This window comes from Mercenaria mercenaria, chromosome 4 (genome assembly GCF_021730395.1).
Source record: "Mercenaria mercenaria strain notata chromosome 4, MADL_Memer_1, whole genome shotgun sequence".
In the NCBI taxonomy this organism is placed as follows: Eukaryota; Metazoa; Mollusca; class Bivalvia; order Venerida; family Veneridae; genus Mercenaria; species Mercenaria mercenaria.
In genome coordinates, this window is record NC_069364.1 from 90,632,832 (window position 1) to 90,653,526 (window position 20,695).

The 20,695-nt window shown below is 36.2% G+C and overlaps 2 protein-coding genes across 3 annotated transcripts in view; one reads left to right on the top strand and one right to left on the bottom strand.

The window, feature by feature from the left end:
• LOC123552416 (uncharacterized) overlaps positions 1-2,236 on the bottom strand; it is a 39,196-nt gene extending 36,960 nt beyond the window's left edge. Inside the window, exon 1 of one of the 2 annotated variants that reach the window (XM_053541928.1) lies at positions 2,216-2,236. The gene's annotated coding sequence lies outside the window, so the exon portion shown is untranslated. Of the gene's footprint in view, positions 1-1,348; positions 1,517-2,215 lie in introns of those variants that run through there. The other variant, XM_045342074.2, reaches the window with a different exon arrangement.
• Positions 1,715-20,695, top strand: part of LOC123552415 (2-oxoisovalerate dehydrogenase subunit beta, mitochondrial-like) — a 49,032-nt gene continuing 30,051 nt past the window's right edge. Inside the window, exons 1-4 of the mRNA XM_053542326.1 lie at positions 1,715-1,874; positions 12,160-12,237; positions 15,211-15,279; positions 15,707-15,996. Coding sequence (XP_053398301.1) covers positions 1,736-1,874; positions 12,160-12,237; positions 15,211-15,279; positions 15,707-15,996 — 576 coding nt within the window. The 5' untranslated portion in view covers positions 1,715-1,735. The remainder of the gene's footprint in view (positions 1,875-12,159; positions 12,238-15,210; positions 15,280-15,706; positions 15,997-20,695) is intronic.

Genomic DNA, 20,695 nt, shown 5'->3' on the forward strand with positions numbered 1-20,695 from the left:
TAGTAAATAATGAATTACAAGAAATGTAATTCATTGAACTAATATTATGATTCTTTATAATACAGTTTATTAAATACCTTGACTTACATGTTCATATACGATATCTATATATAGAGCAGGCTACCTAGACCTTTAGTCTAGGTAGCCGGAACCGGCTACGTAGACTAAAGGTCTAGGTAGCCGGAACCGGCTACCTAGCCACTGCCTTTAATAAAACGTTTTATAATTTTACCAAATACATTTGTACAGTTGGAAAATTACCATAAGTTTATTATTTTCATTCATCAGTTCCGAGAAAAACAAGAGAAACAATAAAAGCTTCCGATTACGATGTACAATTGCTATTAATTATTTGTCGAATTTGCGATCGTACTTTTCCTGGGATCAATACTTCTGTTCCTGTTACTTACCATGTATTTAAAACAACACGAAAAATATGAGAACACACTTTGAAATCATCTCCTGTTTTTAAAGATCAAATATAGTCTGCTCTTTGCAATACAATTCTCTGTATTCATATTGATTACCGTACCTCTAGCCTGCCCTCTACGGGTTGTCTAACCGGACCTCTAGACTCCGGGTCTAGAGGTCCGGTTACCGGACCCCTAGCCACTGCCTATTAAAAATGGGCAGTGGCTACGATTACGGTACCGTAATCCTAGCCTCCGATTCTAGGATTACGGAAGTTCCGTTTTCCTAGACATACCTATGAGAATAGGCTAGGATTACGGAAGTATTTAAGAGGCATCAAATATAATACATGCATAAATGATGTTGTAAACTTACTTTTTTCACTTAAAATAGCGAAATGAAATACGAAAACGAATACGGGTGTTGATTTCGCCCGATTCTATATGCGAGGAAATCTAAAGTGACTGGCAAAATCAAATCATAAACTTTTAAGGAATAAATATTTAAAAAAATATTTTTGAGCTATTATTAAGAATATATATAATTCTTCATTTGTCTGCCAATTTTCAAACAAGAAATATATTTATTAAGTGTGGTTTTGGAAAGAAAAACTTATTTATACATACGGATGTTGATTTCGCCTGTTTCTTTAAGATTATACTAACCCGAAATGGGTGATCGATAGCACGAAATAATAGGACAGGCATGAAAAAAAAACACACGATATTTTTAGTGAAATAAGTTAGTTTACAATAACATTTGTGCATGTCCTAACATACATTTGATGCCTCTTAAATATTTCCGTAATCCTAGCCTATCCTCATAGCTGTGTCTAGGAATACGGAACTTCCGTAATCCTAGAATCGGAGGCTAGGATTACGGTACCGTAATCGTAGCCACTGCCTTAAAAATGATAGAATGTAAAATTAATAGTTACCTGTCTGTAATGTCTGCTGAGTACGAATCTTATCATCTAGTGAAATAGTAACAATCTGTATGGTAATGTAAATTATAATGTCTAAAAATATTTTATCTGAATTTGCTGACCAAATAAAATATGACTAAAGTGAAACTGAAAATAGAAATGATTTGTAACTCTAAGACTAATCCATTGGCGAATAAACAGTTAAACCGGAATGTATTCTATCCTTCCATTCATTCATCCGTTTGAAAGATGGATCTATATTCAAAGAAAAACTTGAAAATATTACTTCGTTAAAGTAGGGAACAATGTTATTATAATAGGTTTTACACACCTTGGGTTTTCTTAACCGAGCCGATGACGACATTTCATGAACTTCACATTCGTCATTATTTATAGAAAATGGCTGCCCTAGCTGGAAAATTAGTTCGTTCCGTGAAAGTTTTAAATAATTTCGGCAAAGGGACGGCTTGTCATCGTTTACTTTTTGCCAGGAATGCACATTTCACTTATGTTCCAGACACTCCGCTGGAAGAATATGGTATATCTTTGTTTCATAATGTTATATGAGCAAGGTCATAGACAGGTCTTAAGATTTCGTCGTTTTTACCAGACACTTGGGGTCTGGAACCTCCACCCCCTCCAGCCCAAACTACTACGCACCTGTATATTTTTAATCATCATCATTGTATATCCAGAACCAGACTCTAATCACACAAACAATGTTAGATTTATTTGAACTAATTTTATGAAATATATAAATTTATTATAATCTCTCACTATCCCAGACTCACCAGTTTCGACGCACATAACAAGCAACATGGCTGCGCTTTTTCATTCAGTAACATACGTGACTCTATTAGATATTGCATGTACACTAACCTTTTATGCATTGAATCATACCAATAACATCTTATTCTAAACAACTGACTGCCAGAAATCAAATGGTAAACAACAACCAGTGTGATCGGCCATACTTTTTCTAACACACCTATTTCGACGCATCTTACATGATACTTGTTACGAAGCTTTTGATTGGCTTAAATATTTGTGCAATCACTGTAAGTAATGCGCCACACCATAACTGCCATGGATGCTGCAATAAAACTTGACATAAAAGCAGATGCAAGTAGATAATCAATATTAAAGGCCAAATGATATAAATAAATCTGAAAACATTTAAACATTCATCAACATAAAGGGCTAAGAACATAAATAATCACTTTGCTTTTTTAATACACACTGTCTGATGTTTTTTCTTTCATTTTTCTGGACTGCAGTGTTTACAGAGGAATTTGGCACATTTTGTTTTATACAAAACTTTAGATGAACCCAGTGTTCGCAGCCTACTTGACAAGAGAAAAAAAATGAAGTGTGTAGTAATGATCGCATTGATATATAATGCATACACTTTCCAAAACAGTGCATAAAATTGTGAGATTACATATGTCACATGGCAGTGATGTGACCTTGATAGCACCAAAGTCGGCTGCAGACGTACAACAAAATTTCCAGTAACCTTTTTAATCTAAGCTTCCACAGGGACTTTTTTAAAATGGATGAAAATTTGCATTAGTAGAAACATTAAAAATCATGTATAGGGTAAATGTAAGTTGATAAATATCTTCAAATTCCTGAACATTCCAACCTTTTTATCGGTAAAATTAACCATGATGTTTTCTGTCATTACACCGAGTAACTACGTCCTCGGAACCCCAAGTTAATTGAGAACGAGGTCAAAACAAAAATGGCGTGGAAATAGGTGTGCGTAAAATTACGTGGTGCGACAATAGCTTAAAAATACACAAGATATAAATGTTCACCAGAAATATCTCGTACACCCACCTTGAAAAATCATCTCATGTTTACTATTTATGTAACTTTCCCATAGAAATTTGGTGTTCTTTAATACAGTACATATTTTTCTTCACGATGATGTTCATTATATTACTTGATCTTCGCTGCTGTCAACAAAATATGCGAGAAATATTACAGTTATGAAAAATTTTGCTCCATTTACAAAATCTTTCGACTACATCAGCTATGGCTGCCGACTTCGTATGGTAAATATTTTTCGCGCAATGAATACTGGAACCACAGACACTTGGGGGTCAAGCACCCCTCCCCCTCCCAAGCCGCCCCTGACAACCCTCAGTCAATATATTTTCGTTTTTTAAAACAAACTGAGCACGTCTCGATCATCCAACAACTTCTGTTACCATTTCCAACATGTTTGAAAAATTCCCATACTCCATCAATGCTCAAAAGAATACAAGACAACTTACTCAGAGCGTTTTCAACACAAAATAGCTTGTCCAAGTAATAGGAGAATAGATCACAGCTTGATGTTGCGCAGTCAAATTTACTACACAGAGCCGGGACACAGACAATATCTTAGTGGTTAAAAATAAAAACACTCGCTCACGACGTCAACTGCCGCGATGGCCGAGAGAGTACAGACGCTGGTTCTGTGAGCTTATTTTTGGGCAGGGCCGCGGGTTCGCTCCGTGCTATGAGCGATCTTTTTTTTTCTTTTTTTAAATATTTTTTTTTTTTTAACGTGAGAATATATTGTTAAAAAGAAATTGAAAATATTATATTAAAAAAAGAAGAAATAAAGAATGCCCAGAGCGCGGAGCGAACCCGCGGCCCTGCCCAAAAAAACGTTTCAGAACCAGTGCCTGTACTATCTCGACCACAGCGGTAGTTGACTTTCGTAGCAAGTATTTTTATTTTAACCGCTAATGATATCGTCTGTGTCACGGCTTTGTATAGTAAATTTGACTGCGCAACATCAAGCTGGGATCTATTCTCCTATTCCCTGGGAAGTAAGTTATCTTTAGTTTTTCTGAGAATTGATAGTATATGGGAGATTTTTTTAACATACTGAAATGGTAACAGAAGTTGTTGTATGATCGAGACATGTGCTCAGTTTGATTTAAAAGGCGAAAATACATTGGCTGAAGGTTGGCATGGGCAGATTGGGAGGGGTGACAGGTTCTGACCCCAAGTGTATGTGACTGGAACCAGCTGGTTCCCACATACACTACGCGATGTTTATTTATCATACGAAGCCACAGCTTACATAGTCGAAAGATTTTGTAAATGGAGCAAAATTTTTCATAATTGTAATATTTCTCGCGTATTTTAAGATATATTTTGTGTTTTGTTTCTCAGAATTAGTGTCAACAATGGTCATCTGTTTATTGAAACCGGGCGAGGGTCTTTTCACCCCAAGACACATAAAGAACAATAATTGTGCCCCCCATGAGTGGTGGGGGCATATAGATTTGGTCTTGCAGGGGTTTTTTTTACGACTGGGGGAAGAGGCCCCAGCCTGTCATTGGGGGAAGAAAATAGCCCGCGACGAGCAATTTTGGGGGATTTTTTCACTCAGGGGGGAATTTACAATTATGCATAATAAACACTTTAAACTATGTTTTTAGCTCGACTATTCATAGAATAGTAGAGCTTTTGGACTCGCCCATGCGTCGGCATCCGCGTCGGCGTCCGCGTCCCGATTTGGTTAAGTTTTTGTATGTAAGCTGGTATCTCAGCAACCACTTGTGGGAATGGATTGAAACTTCACACACTTATTCACTGTGATAAACTGTCTTACACTGCACAGGTTCAATAACTCTTTTTTGCTCTTTTACAAAATTATGCCCCTTTTTTGACATAGAAATTTTTGGTTAAGGTTTTGTATGTAAGCTGGTATCTCAGTAACCACTTGTGGGAATGGATTGAAACTTCACACACTTATTTACTGTGATAAACTGACTTACTTTGCACAGGTTCCATAACTCTATTTTTTACAAAATTATGCCCCTTTTTCGACTTAGAATTTTTTGGTTAAGGTTTTGTATGTAAGCTGGTATCTCAGTACTCACTAATGGGAATGGATTGAAACTTCACACACTTGTTCACTGTCATGATCTGACATGCACAAAGCAGGTCCCATAACTTTATTTTGCTTTTTTACAAAATTATGCCCCTTTTTCAACATAGAAATTTTTGGTTAAGTTTTTGTATGTAAGCTGGTATCTCAGTATCCACTAATGGGAAAGGATTGAAACTTCACACACTAGTTCACTGTCATGATATGACATGCAGTGCAAAGGATCAATAACTCAACTTTAAAATAAGAGTTGCTTTTGCAAGAGTCATCATATTATTATTAAATGCATGCTTTTGTTGGCTTTTTATTTCAATTTTACTAGAAAATCTTGTAAGAAAGGATAAGAAAGTCCGAAAATCACGATCGCGAAAACGTGTGACAAATATGAAAAAAAACGAAAGCAAACATTAAAAATTCTTGATAAAATTTCATCTTTTCACCAGAACTATTCCATACTTATAATATCTGATTACTTAAAACATTTATATTTTATTTTGCTCAAGCAAAATACCTCGGCAAAGATAATAAATTTGCGTAACGGCCGACCGGCTTATTTAATCGAATCAAGCACATAAAATAATTACTTTAAATTAGCAACACATATTTAAGAAATAATAATTATGTGCCTATATTTTATCAGTTAATAAAATAGGGCAGGAGTTCGGATGCGTAATAATTAAATCACGAGTGCGTAGCACGAGTGATTTAATATTCGCATCCGAACGACTGCCCATATTTTATTAACTGATAAAATTATTGGAACATATTTATTATTTTGATTCTAACCACGCAAATTCTTCGCAATTTACAGCACTACATTTAAGCGCGATATGTCATTCGGCTGGCCATATGCTATTATAAAAACCTCCCCACGAATGGAACAGAATTTTCCGATATTTAGTAAATTTTAATTAAAGTATTAAGTAGTTATTGCCGTGAAAATGTTATTTTCAATAACATCTAAGGTCAGATATAGAAATCAGAGGTAAATACTTAATTCAAAGTTTATATATGCAGTTTCTAAAAATAGTACACGTCACCTACATGATGGCACTGAAACATACACGCCAGAACATTGCGGCGGCATATAAACACGTAAACACTTGAGTCTGGAAGATTGGAACATTAATTATAATTTATTTACTGTCAAAGTAGAATCTAGTTGACATTTGTGGTCCCTACAACGCAGAAGTTGTAAACTTTACACACGACCAGACATAGTTGCACTGGTGTTGAAGTTGAAACTTACCGGGCTGAAACATTTTCTTATGGTAAAAATATAAACAAATAAATTCATCAGCTAGATATTTTTTGTTTCAGAAAATTTGATGTAGTTTTTATTACTACTAGATCTACATAGCACTGAAAAGTCGAGTATTTAGTCGGTAATGGGTATTATACTGTATATAACGGAAGCCGAGTAGAATCTCAGTCATATTACCGTAGGGCGGAATGGAAGAGCTATATTTTATCGTAGATTCATGTATAGGCGATTTCGCTATATGTTTGCTGTGGATCGTGTTAGAATACACATTACAGCATAAGTTGTTACCGCTAATTAACAAGAGGTACAAACACGATAATCTGACGCTGCATTGTTTATCAATCATCTATATTACATACTGATGATAACCACGTGTCACTCGACGATTGACATCTGTCAGTGGCTAATTAACATACGACGCTCCGCCTACTGTCATACTTACGCTGGTGTCGACAAACAGTATGAAGTTCACTGGGATTTTGATTGACAAGCGGCAGAGCTTTCGAACTCGTTACGCATCAAAGAGTATTACCGCGAGACAAGCAGACGCCCACAGCATATTATGTGCGGGTCAGATACGAGTTTTTATCGATTTTCGCTGGTCAAAACCGGAACCTCGGGTCCACTGAATGCTCTTCTAACATTTTTCTACTATTTCTAAAGGTTTTCACACCCATTGAAAATTGTGAAAGACTGTCTGCAGTTGTGAACGGGTCCGATATTCGGTCGGGACAATCGCTGGGAGTAATCTCCATTGCTTGTTTACGATTTTGGAGTGGGGGAATTTCGGACGTAGGGGAATTTCGACTGCGGTAGGGGAAATCCTTGGCTGTGGGGGAAATCCTCGGCTGGGGGACCAGGCCTATATTCGGCCTCTGCTATAGAATAAAAAAAAAACCCCATCTTGTCCGTGCATCTGTGCGTCCGTCCGTCTGTTCGTGCGTCCGTCCGAAGTTTATGACGCGCCTAGCTCGAAAAGTATTTGATATAAATAGATGAAACCTTGCATGAGTCTTTATCATGATATGAACTTGCGCACCTCCTATTTTTCTTCTAGCTCCACCCCCTATTTTCAGAGTTATGGCCCCTGAAATAGTCAAAAATGCACATTTTCACCTTGTGACATGCCTAGCTCAAAAAGTATTTGATATAAATTCATGAAACTTTGCATGAGTCTTAATCATGATATGAATTTGCGCACCTCCTATTTTTCATCTGACTCCGCCCTCTATTTTCAGAGTTAAGGCCCCTGAAATAGTCAAAAATGCACATTTTCACCTTGTGACATGCCTAGCTCAAAAAGTATTTGATATAGATTCATGAAACCTTGCATGAGTCTTAATCATGATATGAACTTGCGCACCTCTTATTTTTCATTTGGCTCCACCCCCTATTTTCAGAGTTATGGCCCCTGAAATAGTCAAAAATACACATTTTCACCTTGTGACACACCTATCTCAAAAAGTATTTGATATAGAGTCATGAAACCTTGCATGAGTCTTAAACATGATATGAACTTGCGCACCTCCTATTTTTCATCTGGCTCCGCCCTGTATTTTCAGAGTTATGGCCCCTGAAATAGTTAAAAATGCACATTTTCACCTTGTGACATGCCTAGCTCAAAAAGTATTTATATAGATTCATGAAACTTTGCATGAGTCTTAATCATGATATGAACTTGCGCACCTCCTATTTTTCATTTGTGTCTGCCCCCAATTTTCAGAGTTATGGCCCCTGAAGTAGTCAAAAATGCACATTTTCACCTTGTGACATGCCTAGCTCAAAAAGTATTTGATATAGATTCATGAAACCTTGCATGAGTCTTAATCATGATATGAACTTGTGCAATTCCTATTTTTCATTTGGGTCCGCCCCCTATTTTTAGAGTTATGGCCCCTGAAATAGTCAAAAATGTACATTTTCACCTTGTGACACACCTAGCTCAAAAAGTATTTAATATAAATGGTTGAAAACTCGCATAAGTCTTTATCATGATATAAACTTGCACACCTCTAATTTTTTGGCTGGATCCACCCCTTCTTTTTAAAGTTATGGCCCCTGAAATAGTAAAAAAATGCACTTTTTCACCTAATTATATACCTAGCTCAAAAAGTATTTGATGTAAATTCAGGAAACCTTGCTGGAGTCTTTATCTTGATGTGACCTTGCACACTTGGCATTCTTCTTGAGAATCTTAGCTCTTATTACAGGGTTATGGCCCTTGAAATAGCCAAAATAGTGGATTTTTTGTTTGTGATGCTCATAGCTCAAAAAGTATAGCGCCTACAATAATGAATCCTTTTCATAAAATGTTTGTTGAGGCTATACCCCATTAAGACTGCAAACATTTGAATTATTGCCTCTTATTTGTGACAAATGTACCAGTGGGGGGCACACCCTGTGTCCTACAGACACATTCTAGTTATCCTGTTGTTTGGTATTAAGATGTCAAAATAATAACATATTTAACCCTTTAACTGTAGGAATACAGAAACAGCCACTGTCACTAAAATTTAGCTCAGATGAATCAGACTCGGGACAAGCAGTTACTCTAAATCGTGTGTTATGACTATGCATGGAGTAAACTGGGTTAAAATGTTCTCCCAAATATTCAGGTCAATCAGGTCCCATACCAAATCTCCAAGTAAAATGTGTTCAAACTCATTAAAATGACTAGAAGAAGAGTACACAGATTCTAGAAATTCATAGAAATTTAACTGTTTCGGTGGTCTGTATACAACACCACAAATAATTGGTTTTGACTTTGGCAGTAAAACTTCTATCCATGTCGCCTCCAGCTCATCATGACTGAGATCTTCCCGACCATTAAAGGCAATGTCACTACAAATATACATGCATACACCTCCTCCTTGTTGATTCCGGTCTTTACGTCGAATGATATAATTATCATTCAGCCACAACAAAGTATAAACAAGAATGACATTTTAATTATTTAATATCATAGATAGAACAAAATACAATCTTAGCAAAGTAATATATTCAACATTTAAGTAGATATATCTAAAGTATTATTTTAGATGTCATGGGGTGTCTTGGGGTGAAAAGACCTTCCGTTGAAACCGGTGTCATGGTAGATATCCCCTTGGACATTTCCGAATATTTATTATGCTCCCCGATGCGGGGAGCATAAAGTCGCCACCTTGTCCATCTGCCCGTCTGTCACACTTCTTGTCCAGAGCATAACTGAAAATAATTAAAGATACTAAGTTGTAACTTCACACAATGATAGAGCTCATTGAGAGGAAGTGCAGTGATAAGGAACCATAACTGTAGGTGGTCCCATTTCTGAATTATCTCCCTTTTGTAAAAAGCTTGTCCAGAGCCTAAGTGCAAAACTATGAAAGGGATTGACTTGATACTTTACATATTGATAGAGGTCAGTGAGAGGAAGTGCAGTGTCAAAGAACCATAACTCTAGCTGACTCCATTTTTGAATTATCTCCTCTTATGTGAAAACATTGTCCGGAGCGTAATTTGAAAATTATAAGAAGGAATGACTTGATACTTCACACAAATATAGAGGTTATTGAAAGGAAGTGCAGTAACCAGGACCTATAACTCTAGCTGATCCCATTTTTTAATTATCTTCCTTTATGTAAAAAGCTTGTCCTGAGCCTAAGTCCAAAACAATGGAAGGGACTGACTTGATACTACACATATGGATAGAGATCAATTAGAGGATATGCATTGTCAAAGAACCATAACTCAAGCTGACGCCATTTTTGAATTATCTCCCCTTATGTGAAAAAAAAGCTTGTCCAGAGCATAACTTGAAAACTATATTAGGGATTAACTTAATCCTTTACATATTGATAGAAATCATTGAGAGGGAGTGCATTGTCAAAGAACAATTACTCTAGCTTACCCTGTTTTTGAATAATCTCCCTTTATGTTTGAAAACTTCTCCGGTGTATTACTTGAAAAGTATATAAATGATTGACTCAGTACTTCACAGATTTATAAAGGTCAGTGAGAGATTATGCAAAAACTAAGAACCATACCTCTAGCTGGACTCATTTTTAATTACCTCCCTTTGTGTTAAAAACTTTGTCTAGAGCACCTCTCCTTAACTTTAAGAGATATTTTCTTCAAACTTTAAATTCTTATAGAACACCTTGAGGGGGAGTGCAGTAACTAAGAACCATAACTCTATATGACCCTGTTTTTGAATTGCCCCCCTTTTTGGATATTTGCTTCGGGGAGCATCCATCGGTGTTACCGATTGCCTTGTTCTTATTTAAAACTATGCGTTATATAAACTCATTTGAGTTTCTACATGGATATTGATGTTTAATTTATTGGCGCAAGTAAGTCTGACCAGTATTTTATGACTTTTTTGGTTTTTGAATGTCATGTGAAATGCAGATACTGGTAAGGCTTAGAGGGATGGCAACTATAAAATATCAGATCATAAGATTAGCCATCCAGATAAGCCAAATAAGTAAGGCTAGCACATAGGGGTTCGGTACATGCTGAGACTGAGAAAAATGCTTTGTGAACATTGAAATAAAAAATCTATAAAACAATCCACCCATGCACTTTATTAAACATGGTTATAAACAATGCATACTACAAATAATTCCACGGCCTTCCATGTCTCAGAAGTGAAACAAACCCTTAGGGAAATATTATAGTTTGCTGTGAACACTTGTTGCAATCATGCCGCGAATATCAGGTAAACATGATGCAAACACTTTTGATAAAATGGAATGATCTCGGGATGTTTGTTTGGAGTTCACTTTTCACATGCAAATTAAATTTGCCGTGACCAAGTTGCTGCAAATTTCCTGCAAACAAGCAGCTGTGAACTTCCTGCAAACAATTTGTAACGAAAATCCCGTGAACAACTTGCTGCGAACATCCAGCGAACAGGTTGCTGTGAACATGCTGCTTACAAGCTAAGAACCATGACTACCGAGCAAATCCTAGTCAGAAATTCCCAACAAAATTGCTTGTACAATAATTAGGAACCTAAATTTATTCTATAAATTCAAGCACTGAGGCTGTGATGAATTCAAATTGCCAATGTCTGAACTTTTTCATATCACGGTACTTGGTATATTTTTGAATTTTAAGGACAAAGAATTTTCACTCCTCTATGTGATGGACTACATGAAAAAATTCCCACTGAAGTAAAGTTTATCATTTGTGTCCATACCTGGGCCCTTTTGGAGTACCAGAGCATCTGGATGTGTTTAAGTACAGACTGACGTGAAACTTGCCAGGATCATCCCAAATCATTGATCATTTACATATCATGTAAAAATGTTTTAAGTTTACTGTAAAGACTTTGAACTGGACTGTTAAATACGAATTTTGCATCACTTTTTATAAACAACCAATATAAACAGTAAGTTGTGTTCTTCATTATTTAGCAAATATAGCAATTAGAATTAATTATATAATTATAATTTATTATTAATTTAGGCATTTACACATACACAAGAATAACTTAATGAGATGTCGAAATAAAAAATTACAGCTCAAAAAGCTAACACCACTACTCATAGGTTAACCGGTTTTGTGGCATTACTGAAGTACCGCTGAAAATGGCATGAAGCCTTCCAAGAAAAGAAGAAGAAACTGTAACAACCCCAAAGACCTGACTGCCTGTATTATCAATAATATATTGTTGTATTGTAGGAGACACCTCCAGGATGAACTTATTCCAGTCTGTCAATAGTGCAATGGATGTTGCTCTTGGTGAAGATCCATCAGCAGGTTGGTATCTGATCTATTGTCAGGTTGGTTTTCAGGTTGGGTTCAGAACTGTCAATAAGTTGATATTTCACTTGTGTGACCTGTCTTAAGGTTAGAATTTCAGGTACCTGATCTGCTAGTAGGTTGGTTTTTCAGGTTCCTGATCTGCTATAGGTTGGAATATTTCAGGTTCCTGATCTGCTAGTAGGTTGGTATTTCAGGTTTCTGATCTATCTGTTGGTTGGTATTTCAGATTTCTGATCTGTCAGTAGGTTGGTATTTCAGATTTCTGATTAGATCACTGTCATCTGGATGGTTTTTCATGAATCAAACCTTTCAGTAGGTTGGTATTTCAGGTTTCTGATCTGTCATCAGGATGGTTTTTCATGAATCAAACGTTTCAGTAGGTTGGTATTTCAGGTTTCTGATCTTTGAGCAGCATTTATCTGTAAGGCAAAAGGAAAAGGAAAAGAAAATATATTATTTCTTTAAAGTTCTACTTACAAACTCACTGTATGGGACACAGTGTAGGGATATGAGTTATGAACATGCCACTTTAAGACTGCCACAATGTCATGCTTGTGTTGGATGGATCATGATGAATTGTAGGAAGTTGAAGGTAAGAAAATTCAGATAGTAGATATTTATCCATCTTTTTTAGAGAAAAAAGGAATTATAATGGAATGGTGTTTGTCTGTCAACATTTTCAAGTTAAGTCAGAAACTTAACACAGTGACTAAATACAACTACAGAAAGATCCATTTGATTTTGGGTTCAGTGGCTCAAAGGTCAAGGTCATTGGGACTTTAGTAAAATTTTGGCTTTTTTGTTTGGAGCCTTAAGAAATGGGGGTGGGGGAGGTTAGTAGTTCAAAAGAAATGGTTAAAGTGACCTGGAGACTGAGATTGGTTCCAGACTTTTTAAGTCATAAAGTATAGTGGCTGTAACTTACAAAACTTAACCTAATTACTTAGTGCCAATAAAATATTTTCAAACTTAATTAAATGACTAAGTATCACTAGGGAAAGATCCCTTTAGGCTATTGTTTTGGGGTGCAGTGGCTCAAAGGTCAAGGTCAAAGGGACTGTACTAATTTCTGGTAAGTTTTGCATTTTCAAACTAAGTCTGAAAGTATTACAGCTACAACTTTCAGACTTACAGAATGACTGAGCACTGAGGATGACACTTTTCTTGCATGCCAGACGGGGATTTCTGGTGATTTCACCGGTGCTGGAAAACTCCATCTTACACCCCGGGGTGTAAGATGACTCTCGTGCTGTAAATGACGTATAACGAACTACATATGTACAGAAGATGTGTGTAGTAATTATAATGTTTTTCGTAAAACGGGATAAAAATTCAATACCTTGGTAGTTCCTCTTTGTTACTTATAACACATTTCTCGATTCAAAAAACGTTTTTTTAAGGAAATAACATAACATTTCATTGCAGATGATAAAACAAAACTGGAACTCTTACGTTGTTTTCGTCTCTGTAACGTCATGACGTACTTCCTGTTTACGGACTTAAAGTTCCCGGGCTTTGTTAATACGCTACTATAAAAAAAGTGCTATGAGAAAATCATTTGTTTGAATTCATTTTTTACTCTTCTTTGTTTAATATGGTATGCAAGAAACAGATTCTATTACTGGCTGTAGGTGCAGATGGGAATATCCGGCTCTCTGGTAACTGTTTACGCGGTTACTCGGCTGGAGCCTCGTAACCGCCTAAACAGTTACCCTCGAGACCGGAAATTCCCATCTGCACCTACAGCCAGTGAAAGAATCTTATAATCTAGGGGGAAGCGGGGTGGGGCGGGGAGGCGTTCTTTGGTTAAAGGTCACGGTCACAGTGACCTCCAGAGTGAAAATGGTTTCTGGACCATAACTCATAAACTACAACAGCTGGGGCTTTCAGATTTTAGACAATGACTTAGTATCACTGTAAGAACTAAAAGATTTGGGGCCGGTGGCTCAGAGGTCAAGGTCACAGGTACATGACTTTTTTCATTTTCAGGCTCTAAGTTACAAAGTATTTGGACAGATGACAAAGTACAAAATATACTTGGATAAATGAACACAGTGCTGTAAAACAGATGCATCTGCACTGCAGTTCCACCAGTTGTTATAATTTTATTTGATAAGTGAATTGTAGAAATTCCTGTAAATAAAAGTTACAAAGACATTTCTCCTATATTTATATACTCTTTCTACATAAACAATGTTGGAACCACCTGATCTTATAAAGCTATGGCAGTGTGTTACTTCTTCTTGAATTTTAATGGCAAACATGATGAATGGATAATCTAGACCATTGTTTCTATTGGGTAATAGTGAGAAGTGTGTAGCAGTTACTGCTTACTTCATACTGAAATTGTTTGATGCAGCAGTACTTTCACTCTGTCTCTATATTACAAAATGGATTTGATTCAGACTTAAAGAAGTTGTTCCACATCATCACCAACATTATGATGCATTATTGTGACAGAAATATTCCATGAATTATGTCCCTTTTATACTAAGAAACTCTGCCTCAATGAACTTTCACTCTACCTCTGTTATTAAATACTCAATGGATTTGACCCAAACTGTTGTCAAACATCATCATTATCCACATCGTTGATATTAGTCATGTCGGTGAAAGCATAGTTTTTTTCAGATATACCTTATTTCAATATCAAGCATTTAAATAATGGAGCACACAGCCTCTTTTGTTAAAGTTCATGAAACTTTCAGTCTCAGTTGAGTATTATAACAAAACTTTTTTTGTTGTTTATATCTAACTTGCATGTTTAAGATTAAAACTGTTAATTCAGTGACTATGTTAAAGTGACTGTTCAGTATCAGTGGTCAGCTTAAACTGGAATTAAATCTTGCAGCTCTTGTAAAATCTGCTGTGAAATCTTCAATATCAAACTCCAAGTCAGACCAAAAAAACATTTTGCGATCATTTCACAGCTATCTCTTATTCATGGTGTCTTTTCACTGTTTTCAGTAGTATTTGGTGAAGATGTTGCATTTGGGGGCGTGTTTAGATGCAGCATTGGATTGAAAGATAAATATGGTAAGAAGTGAATGATGTTACATCCTTGTTTAAAAAAATTTTGTAAAATGTGCAAGACTGAGGTAAAGTCTTTTACTGAAAATACAGCTTAAAGGTATGAAACCTGTCAAAAAGTATAGAATGCTGAGAGATATATTTTGTTTTTAGAATTTTAAATAGAATAAATGGAAATTTGTTTTCAACATACCTCTTATGATACAGTTTAGGTATGGATTGTGTGTTTTACACATGTCTTATGATACCATTTTAGGTGCAGATTTTATGTTTTAAGCACCTCTCTTAAGATGCATTTTATGTGCAGATTGTGTGTTTTAAAGACATCCTTTTGATGCATTTTAGCTACAGATCATATGTTTAAAAACTCCTCTTATGATACAATTTAGATGCAGGTTGTGTGTTTTAAACATCGTCTTATGATACATTTTAGGCGCAGATCGTGTGTTCAACACTCCTCTAAGTGAGCAAGGCATTGTTGCGTTTGGAATTGGACTTGCTGTCGCGGGAGCAACTGCAATTGCAGAAATCCAGTTTGCAGATTACATATTCCCAGCATTTGACCAAATTACAAATGAGGCTGCAAAATTCCGTTACCGTACAGGGAATCTGTTTGACTGTGGTAAACTGACTGTTAGGACACCATGTGGAGCAGTGGGCCATGGTGCGTTATATCATTCTCAAAGTCCAGAGGCTTTCTTTTCACATATAGCAGGAATAAAGGTAACATGCCATTTTCGTGGCTGCAAAATATTTCCTAGTTCACCTGTGCATGAAGTGTTCATAGTGAGATTTTAGGATGATTGGATTGTCTGTCTTTTGTTTTCCACAATTGATTGGTTTAGTCTTATGCGTTAGCATTACTTTGCAATCTTAATCAAACAAAAAAGAAATGTAAATGGCCATATTTTAATGGAATATATATGACCTTGATCAGATTCAATTATTGATAAAATGTGTCTGTACTAGTGGCTGCCTTTGCGCTTTGTAACGCGCCTTTGAAAGTGTTTATCATGAAAAGGGCACTAAATAAATCTGGTATAATAATAAAAATTATATAGTCTTTCCCAAATTTTGTTCAGATGGGAACACTTGGCCCTTTTTAGGTGTCTCTAGAGCTAAAAATAGAAAAAGACATTTAAATGACTTTATCAGATGAACTGCTTGATGTATCTTCATCATTGTAAAGCCCTTTTCTCAATTTTTTTTCAAACACAGTTGTAACAATTCTTGATTCAATGTGCCATGAATATGTTCAAGGTCAAACAGTCTAGGTCAGATGAACAACTTAGGGCTACTATGGCCATCTTTTCATGAAGTTTGAACACTAAATCTCAAAAATCAAAAATGCACTTTTTGTCCTCTTATCATATATATAGTAGGACCACTCTTATTTAAACATTCTTGGACCAGAAAAAGGTTCGGAATAAAGGGGTTTTCAGATTAGAAAGAATTCTGTTTTATACCAAAAAATTATGCTGTTTGTTAGCCCACCATCATGATGATGGTGGGCTATTAAAATCACTCTGCGTCCGTGGTCCGTCCGTCCGTCATTCTGTCCGTCCGTCAGTCCGTCCGTCCGTTAACAATTTCTCGTTATCGCATCTCCTCAGAAACTACTGGGGGGATTTTGACCAAACTTTGTCAGAATGATGTATTGGTACCCTAGTTGTGTCCCCCTGAAAATCAGACTGGTTCAACAATTTATGAGTGAGTTATGGCCCTTTGTTTATTTCTATAATTTATATAGATTTATATAGGGAAAAACTTTGAAAACCTTCTTGTCCAAAACCACAGAGCCTAGGGCTTTGATATTTGGTATGAAGCATCATCTAGTGGTCCTCTACCAAGATGATTCAAATGATTTCTCTGGGGTCAAATATGGCCCCGCCCTGGGGGTCACATGGTTTATATAGACTTATATAGGGAAAAACTTTGAATAACCTCTTGTCCAAAACCACAGGGCCTAGGGCTTTGATATTTTGTATGTGACATCATCTAGTGGTCTTCAACTACGATTGTTCAAATTATACCCCTAGGGTCAAATATGGCCCCGCCCTGGGGGTCATATGGTTTACATAGACTTATATAGGAAAAAATTTTGAAAATCTTCTTGTCCAAACCACAAAGCCTAGGGCTTTGATACTTGTAATGTAGCATCATCTAGTGGTTCTCTACCAAGTTTGTTCAAATTATCCTCCTAGGGTTAAATATGGCCCCGCCCCGGGGGTCACATGGTTCATATAGACTTATATAGGGAAAAGCTTTGAAAATGATCTTGTCAGTAACTACAACATTCAAACTTGGACCACATGTATATTTTTGAGTGGCAAGATGAACCTTGACATGAGTTGACCTTGATTTTGACCTAGTGACCTACTTTCACATTTCTGTAGCTACAGCCTTCAAATTTGGACCACATGCATAATTTTGTGCACTGGAAAAAACTTTGACCTTTATTTTTACCTAGTGACCTACTTTCACATTTTTGAAGGTACAGGCATCAAATTTGGACCATATGCATAGTTTCGTGTTTCAAAATGAAATTTGACATTGATTTTGACCTAGTGACCTACTTTCACATTTCTCAAGCTACAGTCTTCAAATTTGGACTACATGCATAGTTTTGTGTACCGAAAAAAACTTTGACATTGACCTAGTGACCTACTTTCACATTTTTGAAGATACAGGCTTCAAATTTGGACCACATGCATAGTTTTGTATTCTGAAATAAAATTTGACCTTGATTTTGACCTAGTGACCTACTTTTACATTTCTCAAGCTACAGCCTTCAAATTTGGACCACTTGCATAGTTTTGTGTACTGAAATGACCTTTGACCTTTACATTGACCTAGTGACCTACTTTCACATTTTTGAAGGTACAGGCTTCAAATTTGGACCACATGCATAGTTTTGTATTCCGAAATAAAATTTGACCTTGATTTTGACCTAGTGACCTACTTTTACATTTCTCAAGCTACAGCCTTCAGATTTGGACCACATGCATAGTTTTGTGTACTGAAACAAACTTTGACCTTTACATTGACCTAGTGACCTACTTTCACATTTTTGAAGGTACAGGCTTCAAATTTGGACCACATGCATAGTTTTGTATTCCGAAGTAAAATTTGACCTGGATTTTGACCTAGTGACCTACTTTTACATTTCTCAAGCTACAGCCTTCAAATTTGGACCACTTGCATAGATTTGTGTTGTGTACGGAAATGAAATTTGACATTGAGCTAGTCAGTAAGTCTTGAAATTTGGAACACTCAAAAATGGCACATTGGTGGGCGCCAAGATCACTCTGTGATCTCTTGTTATACATGATGTGTATGTCAGTCTACTTGTGGATGGATTATCAAAACTTAATTCTAACATGGCTCGAATTGATTTCCAGTTAAACAAAGAAGAAAATCAAGCTCTGTATATTCTGCGATAAACAACGGTTGACGCGCGAGAGCATTATGACGTCAATTATGACGTCAAATTGCCACATGACGTCCGATACATTACTCCTCGCGTAAATGAAGCCCAGCATGACATTTATTAAAATATATCAATGAGCATGTCAGAATGAAAACAATCAAGGCCTTCTTGTGATTTATCGTCTAATTTACCACGGTTCATCGTTCAGATGCTTCAGTATTTAACCACTCGGGCTAACGCCCTCGTGGTTCAATTCCTATGCATCTGAACTCTGAACCGTGGTAAATCAGACGATAAACCACTCGAAGGCCTTGATTATTTGTTAATTAAACCATAAGCAGCATGTAGATTGGTTTAGTGTGATGTCAAGGTTCATATTAATTTAACTTTTCAATATCAGTTATAAACATTGATTTCACCATTCCTACATTAGCAGAAGGTAGCTTTAAAAGAGAATATTTTACTTGTCTAGTTATTCTAATGATCCGTCCATAGTACCGCTAACAGAGAATCAATTATCTGCTTTAAATGAACATATTCCACAAAAATATTTGAGGAAGGATCAGGACTAACAAGGTAATAAGGATGTGTTACAGTGGCAGTATAGACTTGTTGCAAACATATTTATTCTTACAAATTTCTGGTCAGACAAATTTCTTGCATCTTCCACACCTGTGCTAACTGCATGCATCTACAAAACAAACATCTGAAATGACATTAGATTGCCAATGTTGGGGGCCTGTTATTGTTGACACCTTTTTTAAAGAGCAATAATTGAAATTGTAAACAAAAATGTCAAAAATGAGCAAGATAAACATCAGAATCTTTGGTAATCATGCCTTACGTTTAGATAAGAAGGGTAAATTTTAAAATAATTTGATATAAAAATCTAAAAGGTTTGTTTGGTTTTCGGAGTAGAGAGGTTTACGTATACAAGGGTCTTTTTACAAAAGAAAATGAATAAGAATACTTGGGCAAAATAATTTGTTTGGTTTAGAAAGGTATTTGGATTAGAGGGGTTTGGATTAGGGAGGTTCCACTGTATATTTCAAATGACATCATGCAAGAGTTTGTTGTATTTTTCAGCTGATGATAATGATTAATAGTAACATCTTACATTTTAAAATATTCAGTAAACAAGATTAAACACTTATTGACCTTTAAGTACATATTGTGATAATATGACTTCACATAAACAAGAGTTAGAAATTTTTTTACCTGGTGAACAGTGTTTATATTAATAACACCGATCTAATGTTTTTGACCTCTCACAGATTGGATATTGAAAAGGTGAACAAGTATGCCCAGTTTTCTTCGTTTGATCTGTTCAAGGGGTTTTTCAGTGTTATACTATTGTAGATTAGGTAATATTCGGGGTGTTTTTAGCTCACCTGTCACATAGTGACAAGGTGAGCTTTTGTGATTGTCCGTCGTCCGTCCTTCCGTCGTCTGTCGTCCGTTCACAATTTCTTGTGAACACGATAGAGACCACAGTTTGAAATCAGTTTTAATCAAACTTGCACACAACTTGTATTGGCATAATATTTCGGTTCCTTTCGAAAACTGGCCAGATCCCATCATGGGTTTCAGAGTTATGGCCCCTTAAAGGGCCAAAATGTACTATTTTTGGTTTGTGAACATGATAGAGACCACATTTTGCAGTCAACTTTAATCAAACTTGCACACAACTTGTATAGGCATTATATCTCGGTTCCTTTCGAAAACTAGCCAGATCCCTTCATGGGTTCCAGAGTTATGGCCCCTTAAGGAGGTAGGTTACTTTAATATTTGTATGAGCGCATGCCCAACCGGAAGCTAACGCGGCGATTTACGACGACGTTTATGACAAACTAAATGTGTTTGTATATCCATTCTTCAGGGGGAAAATCATGAACCTGTCGCCGATCTGATGCTTAATGGTTTAATAATGCAGAAATAATGAATAAATTCCGCAGAAACGCTTCAAAACATTGTTGCCGTAAAATGACGTCA